General features: G+C 51.5%; 1 protein-coding gene across 1 annotated transcript in view; it reads left to right on the top strand.

The window, feature by feature from the left end:
* Positions 1-1250: 1250 nt before the first annotated feature.
* REC8 (REC8 meiotic recombination protein) overlaps positions 1251-8518 on the top strand; it is a 28317-nt gene continuing 21049 nt past the window's right edge. Inside the window, exons 1-3 of the mRNA XM_078883306.1 lie at positions 1251-1303; positions 5439-5507; positions 7608-7741. Of these exons, the coding sequence (XP_078739432.1) occupies positions 1251-1303; positions 5439-5507; positions 7608-7741 (256 nt within the window). The remainder of the gene's footprint in view (positions 1304-5438; positions 5508-7607; positions 7742-8518) is intronic.

Genomic DNA, 8518 nt, shown 5'->3' with positions numbered 1-8518 from the left:
CTCTGTGGGTGTCTCTGTATGGGTCTCTGTGGGTGTCTCTGTGGGTGTCTCTGTATGGGTCTCTGTGGGTGTCTGTGGATCTCTGTGGGTCTCTGTGGGTGTCTATGGGTCTCTGTGGGTGTTTATGGGTCTCTGTGGGTGTCTCTGTGGGTGTCTCTGTGGGTGTCTATGGGTCTATGTGGGTGTCTCTGTATGGGTCTCTATGGGTGTCTGTGGGTCTCTGTGGGTGTCTATCAGAGGTGGGACAAAGTCATTGTTATGCAAGTCCAAGTCGAGTCGCAAGTCATAAAATTCATGACTCGAGTCTGACTCGAGTCCAAGTCACATGACTCGAGTCCACATCTCATAGGTGGGACAAAGTCATTGTTATGCAAGTCCAAGTCGAGTCGCAAGTCATCAAATTCATGACTCGAGTCTGACTCGAGTCCAAGTCACATGACTCGAGTCCACACCTCTGGTGTCTATGGGTCTCTGTCGGTGTCTATGGGTCTCTAGGATAGAAACAAGAGGTTGGTTTAAGTTGTTAATCTATTTGAAAGTGATTTGTGTTTCCCTTGCCTGCACTTTGCACTGCTGTCGTGTTCGTGAGTCTTGGTTTTGACCATACTTCACCATTCTGGTCACAGGGCGTAAATTGGGGGGGGGGAATCTTAATTTAGGAGCTTTCGTGACTGCAGGAATTATTCTTTGGTTCTTTTCGGTTAAGTCACGTCTAAAAATAAAATAATAAATTAAAATAACATATTACGACGTTTCGATTGCAACAACAAATTGGGGGGGGGCCCTCGCCGCTCGCGACGTCATCACGGCAGCCAATGAGATACGCGGCTCACACGCGTCATCACAGCGATCACACATTATGTTAATGTTGGCCCGTGACGACATCGCGGCGACTGTAAATGTCATGCTAATGAGATGCGCAGCTCGTGACGTAATCGCGGCGATTCCATAGACTATGTTAATGTATTACGCGATCTGACGTCATCGCAGCGACCGCATATATTATGTTAATGTATTACGCGATCTGACGTCATCGCAGCGACCGCATATATTATGTTAATGTATTACGCGATCTGACGTCATCGCAGCGACCGCATATATTATGTTAATGAGATGTTGACCAGCGCAGAGCGGTGGAAGCGTGAATTGCCGCGGCCACAGATTTAAAGTTTCCCTCGTCTGAAGGGCGCCAAACATCTCGAGATAATTATTATTGTTTAACTAAGAGCGATTTTGAGGGAAAACCAAACATGTTCTATTACCCAGAGGTGTTGAGAAGGCGTGGCAAGTTTGCGACGATTTGGTAAAACAAACTTTTACCTCACAATTATGATGAACTTGAGCTGATAGCGACAGATAGCGACTAAGTCTAATTTATAAACATTAAAAAATATTATTGTAAATACATTAACCTGTCAATCAGTTGATGACGAGCGCAATGATGATATTGATGTGTTATTCTACATTACATAGTTATTAATATTACCTCACGTTATTCTCGTTATCAATGTATTAACATTAAGCGTGTTAACATGTAACATGTTTATATTTAAGACGATACCGCTGTTCGTATTCGTATATTTGTTTAATTAAAGTTAATTAGTTACATTATAATCTTACAAATTATATGCAGAATGTACTAATAACGATACACTTGCACAGTAGCACGGTATATATAATTATATATCAACAGTATACGAATTCATCACTTATAGATTTATAATACATCGTATTAATGTGTTAATTTATAAAGTTACAAATGTCATTATCCATTCCTAATCGTTAATTTTTATAAACATTTCCCTCACAAACCTTTACCTCACGCTACTCAAACTTTTTATTTATAACATCACGTCACCTACACAGTTCTACAATTTACAACTCGCACAAAGCTATTAGAGTGTCAATATTGTCAAGATATTGGTGCATTTTAACAAATACATTTGTTAACTGATCGATTTTTGTTATCAAAGTACGGGGGGGTGAGTGACCATACTTCACCACTCTGGTCAATGCGGAGTGGGGGGGGGGTGACCATACTTCACCACTCTGGTCAATGTGGAGTGGGGGGGGGGGTGAGTGACCATACTTCACCACTCTGGTCAATGTGGAGTGGGGGGGGGGTGAGTGACCATACTTCACCACTCTGGTCAATGTGGAGTGGGGGGGGGGGGGGTGACCATACTTCACCACTCTGGTCAATGCGGAGTGGGGGGGGGGGTGACCATACTTCACCACTCTGGTCAATGTGGAGTGGGGGGGGGTGAGTGACCATACTTCACCACTCTGGTCAATGTGGAGTGGGGGGGGGGGTGAGTGACCATACTTCACCACTCTGGTCAATGTGGAGTGGGGGGGGGGGTGAGTGACCATACTTCACCACTCTGGTCAATGTGGAGTGGGGGGGGGGGTGACCATACTTCACCACTCTGGTCATTGTGAAGTGGGGGGGTGGGTGACCATACTTCACCACTCTGGTCATTGTGAAGTGGGGGGGTGGGTGACCATACTTCACCACTCTGGTCATTGTGAAGTGGGGGGGGTGGGTGACCATACTTCACCACTCTGGTCAATGTGAAGTGTGGGGGGTGGGTGACCATACTTCACCACTCTGGTCATTGTGAAGTGGGGGGGTGGGTGACCATACTTCACCACTCTGGTCAATGTGAAGTGGGGGGGGGGTGAGTGACCATACTTCACCACTCTGGTCAATGTGAAGTGGGGGGGGTGAGTGACCATACTTCACCACTCTGGTCAATGTGAAGTGGGGGGGGTGAGTGACCATACTTCACCACTCTGGTCAATGTGAAGTGGGGGGGGGTGAGTGACCATACTTCACCACTCTGGTCAATGTGGAGTGGGGGGGGGTGAGTGACCATACTTCACCACTCTGGTCAATGTGGAGTGGGGGGGGGGTGAGTGACCATACTTCACCACTCTGGTCAATGTGAAGTGGGGGGGGGGTGAGTGACCATACTTCACCACTCTGGTCAATGTGGAGTGGGGGGGGGTGGGTGACCATACTTCACCACTCTGGTCAATGTGAAGTGGGGGGGGGGGGTGAGTGACCATACTTCACCACTCTGGTCAATGTGAAGTGGGGGGGGGTGAGTGACCATACTTCACCACTCTGGTCAATGTGAAGTGGGGGGGGGGGGTGAGTGACCATACTTCACCACTCTGGTCAATGTGGAGTGGGGGGGGGGTGAGTGACCATACTTCACCACTCTGGTCAATGTGGAGTGGGGGGGGTGGGTGACCATACTTCACCACTCTGGTCAATGTGAAGTGGGGGGGGGGGGTGAGTGACCATACTTCACCACTCTGGTCAATGTGAAGTGGGGGGGGGGGTGAGTGACCATACTTCACCACTCTGGTCAATGTGGAGTGGGTGGGGGGGTGAGTGACCATACTTCACCACTCTGGTCAATGTGAAGTGGGGGGGGGGGTGAGTGACCATACTTCACCACTCTGGTCAATGTGAAGTGGGGGGGGGTGAGTGAGTGACCATACTTCACCACTCTGGTCAATGCGGAGTGGGGGGGGGGGGTGAGTGACCATACTTCACCACTCTGGTCAATGTGGGGGGGGGGGGGTAACCATACTTCACCACTCTGGTCAATGCGGAGTGGGGGGGGGTGAGTGACCATACTTCACCACTCTGGTCAATGTCAAGTGGGGGGGTGAGTGACCATACTTCACCACTCTGGTCAATGTGGAGTGGGGGGGGGGAGGTGAGTGACCATACTTCACCACTCTGGTCAATGTGAAGTGGGGGGGGTGAGTAACCATACTTCACCACTCTGGTCAATGTGGAGTGGGGGGGGGGGGGTGAGTGACCATACTTCACCACTCTGGTCAATGTGGAGTGGGGGGGGGGTGAGTGACCATACTTCACCACTCTGGTCAATGTGAAGTGGGGGGGTGAGTGACCATACTTCACCACTCTGGTCAATATGAAGTGGGGGGGGGTGAGTGACCATACTTCACCACTCTGGTCAATGTGGAGTGGGGGGGGGTGAGTGACCATACTTCACCACTCTGGTCAATGTGGAGTGGGGGGGTGGGTGACCATACTTCACCATTCTGGTCAATGTGGAGTGGGGGGGGTGAGTGACCATACTTCACCACTCTGGTCAATGCGGAGTGGGGGGGGGGGGGTGAGTGACCATACTTCACCACTCTGGTCAATGTGAAGTGGGGGGGGGGTGAGTGACCATACTTCACCACTCTGGTCAATGTGGAGTGGGGGGGGGGTGGGTGACCATACTTCACCACTCTGGTCAATGTGGAGTGGGGGGGGGGTGAGTGACCATACTTCACCACTCTGGTCAATGTGGAGTGGGGGGGGGGGGGTGAGTGACCATACTTCACCACTCTGGTCAATGCGGAGTGGGGGGGGGGTGAGTGACCATACTTCACCACTCTGGTCAATGTGGAGTGGGGGTGGGGGTGAGTGACCATACTTCACCACTCTGGTCAATGTGGAGTGGGGGGGGGGGGTGAGTGACCATACTTCACCACTCTGGTCATTGTGAAGTGGGGGGGGGTGAGTGACCATACTTCACCACTCTGGTCAATGTGGAGTGGGGGGGGTGAGTGACCATACTTCACCACTCTGGTCAATGTGAAGTGGGGGGGGGTGAGTGACCATACTTCACCACTCTGGTCAATGTGGAGTGGGGGGGGGGTGAGTGACCATACTTCACCACTCTGGTCATTGTGAAGTGGGGGGGGGTGAGTGACCATACTTCACCACTCTGGTCAATGTGAAGTGGGGGGGGGTGAGTGACCATACTTCACCACTCTGGTCAATGTGGAGTGGGGGGGGGTGAGTGACCATACTTCACCACTCTGGTCATTGTGAAGTGGGGGGGGGTGAGTGACCATACTTCACCACTCTGGTCAATGTGGAGTGGGGGGGGTGAGTGACCATACTTCACCACTCTGGTCAATGTGGAGTGGGGGGGGTGAGTGACCATACTTCACCACTCTGGTCAATGTGAAGTGGGGGGGGGGTGAGTGACCATACTTCACCACTCTGGTCAATGTGGAGTGGGGGGGGGGTGAGTGACCATACTTCACCACTCTGGTCATTGTGAAGTGGGGGGGGGGGGTGAGTGACCATACTTCACCACTCTGGTCAATGTGAAGTGGGGGGGGGTGAGTGACCATACTTCACCACTCTGGTCAATGTGGAGTGGGGGGGGGGGTGTTGACCATACTTCACCACTCTGGTCAATGCGGAGTGGGGGGGTGAGTGACCATACTTCACCACTCTGGTCATTGTGAAGTGAGGGGGGGGGGTGGGTGACCATACTTCACCACTCTGGTCATTGTGGAGTGGGGGGGTGGGTGACCATACTTCACCACTCTGGTCAATGCGGAGTGGTTGAGAGTTTGTTGACCATACTTCACCATTCTTGTCAATGCTTCAGGTTGGCGGCCACCAAAGCAGTGAAGCTGTCGAGGAGGGAATGGCTGCTTGTGAACGTCAACTTGTCCTGGTGAGAGTCGGGGCATCCGGTGATGCGGGTCGCGGATTGAGCGTTGCTCCCTTGCAGCTTGCCACTCCATCCAAACAACTCGTGAAAACCCCGTCCCGGTCCGATTCCGTTCATCAGTTTTTCTCACCCACACAATCACCCACTCATTCACCCACTCATTCACCCACTCACTCATTCATCCACTCACTCACTCACGCACCCATTGACCCACTCACTCACCCACTAACCCACTCACTCATTCATCCACTCACTCATTCACCCACTCACTCACGCACCCATTGACCCACTCACTCACCCATTCACACACTCACTCACTCACCCACTCATTCACCCACTCACCCATTCACACACTCACCCATTGACCCACTAACCCACTCACTCATTCACCCACTCACTAATTCACCCACTGACTCACCCATTTACCCACTCACTCACCCATTCACACACTCACTCACCCACTCATTCACCCACTCACCCATTCACACACTCACCCATTCACGCACTCACTCACCCATTCATTCACCCACTCACCCATTCACCCACTCACTCACCCATTCACCCACTCACTCACCCACTCACTCACCCACTCACTCACCCACTCATTCACCCACACAATCATCCACTCACTCACCCACTCATTCACCCACTCACTCACCCACTCGCGCACCCACTCATTCACCCACTCATTCACCCACTCACTCACCCACTCACCCACTCACCCATTCACACACTCACTCACCCATTGACCCACTAACCCACTCATTCACCCACCCACTCATTCACCCACTCACTCACCCACTCATTCACCCACTCACCCACCCATTCACCCACTTACCCATTCACACACTCATCGTCAAGATTTGTTTTGGTTTAGATCGCGTGAATATGAACGTGTCATCAAACCCGCCACCACAGCCGATTAGTTACAAGGTTTGTCACGTCAACAAAACGTACCAGTTAGTGGCGATTTTAGCACTAACCGGCTGTGTGTTGGAGAGTAAACCCACTACAACATTTACAATTCAAGTACAGATCGCCCCCGACTTTTTATTATAGCAGATAGGATTGTTTCCTGAAAAAACGTTCTATTAAATTGCAGTTCATATAGGTAGGCTAAGAATTTACCTTGTTTTTTTACTTGACGTTTTACTGTGCAATACAGTATTGTAATCAATAAATACATGCAGTTTTTACAGTACGCTACTGTGAATTGCTCTGTTGTGCTAAATTATCACCATTCTTTAAGACTCCAGGGTAGGCGAGGTCGTCTTCGACTTACGATATTTTTGACTTACGATGGGGTCGTCGTAACGCATCTCCATGATGGTGTGTGTGTGGTGATGATGTTGATGATGATGTTGATGGTGTGTGTGTGGTGTTGATGGTGTGTGTGATGATGTTGATGATGGTGTGTGTGTGTGTGATGATGTTGATGATGGTGTGTGTGATGATGTTGATGGTGTGTGTGTGGTGTTGATGGTGTGTGTGATGATGTTGATGATGGTGTGTGTGTGTGTGATGATGTTGATGATGGTGTGTGTGTGGTGTTGATGGTGTGTGTGATGATGTTGATGATGGTGTGTGTGTGTGTGATGATGTTGATGATGGTGTGTGTGTGGTGTTGATGGTGTGTGTGATGATGTTGATGATGGTGTGTGTGATGATGTTGATGATGGTGTGTGTGATGATGTTGATGATGGTGTGTGTGATGATGAGGATGATGTTGATGGTGTGTGTGTGATGATGATGATGTTGATGTGTGATGATGTGTGATGATGATGATGATGGTGTGTGATGATGATGATGTTGATGGTTTGTATGGTGGTGGTGGTGATGATGTTGATGGTGGTGTGTGTGTAATTATGTTGATGGTGTGATGATGATGACGATGTTTATGGTGTGTGTGTAATGTTGATGTGTAATGATGATGATGATGTTGATGATGATGTTGATGGTGTGTATGGTGTGTGTGATGTTGATGATGATGTGTGTGTGATGATGATGATGATGTTGATGGTGTGTATGGTGTGTGTGATGTTGATGATGATGATGTGTGTGTGATGATGATGTTGATGGTGTGTGGTGTTGATGATGTTGCAGTAACGATGTCCTGGACCACGTGATGCTGCGCGTGAAGGAGAAGGGCCAGCTGCGGCGATTCTCCCTCTACCTGTCGGCTCAGCTCATGTACGGCCTGGCCTGCGTCTTCTCTCGCCAGAGTGGATACCTCATCGGTGAGGCAGACGCATGCGGAGACACGGGGAGACACGGGGAGATACGGGGAGACACGGGGAGACACGGGGGACACGGGGAGACACGGGGAGACACGCGGAGACACGGGGAGACACGGGGGACACGGGGAGACACGCGGAGACACGGGGGACACGGGGAGACACGGGGAGACACGGGGGACACGGGGGACACGGGGAGACACGGGGGGACACGGGGAGACACGGGGAGACACGGGGGAGACACGGGGGAGACACGGGGGGACACGGGGAGACACAAGGGGACACGGGGGGACACGGGAGGACACGGGGAGACACTGGGAGACACGTGGAGACACTGGGAGAAACGTGGAGACACGGAGAGACACCGGGAGACACGGGGAGACACGGGGAGACACGGGGGGACACGGGGAGACACGGGGAGACACGCGGAGACAGAGGGAGACAGAGGGAGACGCAGGGCGGTATAGGGAGATACAGAGAGACACAGGGCGGTATAGAGAGACACGGGGATACACAGTGAGGTGTAGGGAGACAGAGGGGCCTGTAAAGACCACGGGGTGCGTAATGAGAGACATTGTGAGACAATGGGAACAGGGGGGGGGCGAGTGGGACATGGAAAGGACAAATAGTGGAGACACGGGGACGCACGGGAGGAGACCATCGTGTGTTTTTGGCGTGGACGCACGGCGGTGCACACACGGAGACGAGGTCATGCGTGGGGTCACGCGGGAGTGATGACGCACGGTGAGGTGGTACGATGAGGTGGTGGGGTGAGGTGGT

The sequence above is a fragment of the Lampetra fluviatilis genome, chromosome 70 (assembly GCF_964198595.1).
Source record: "Lampetra fluviatilis chromosome 70, kcLamFluv1.1, whole genome shotgun sequence".
Lineage (NCBI taxonomy): Eukaryota > Metazoa > Chordata > Hyperoartia > Petromyzontiformes > Petromyzontidae > Lampetra > Lampetra fluviatilis.
This window is presented reverse-complemented; position numbering and strand designations above follow the sequence as displayed.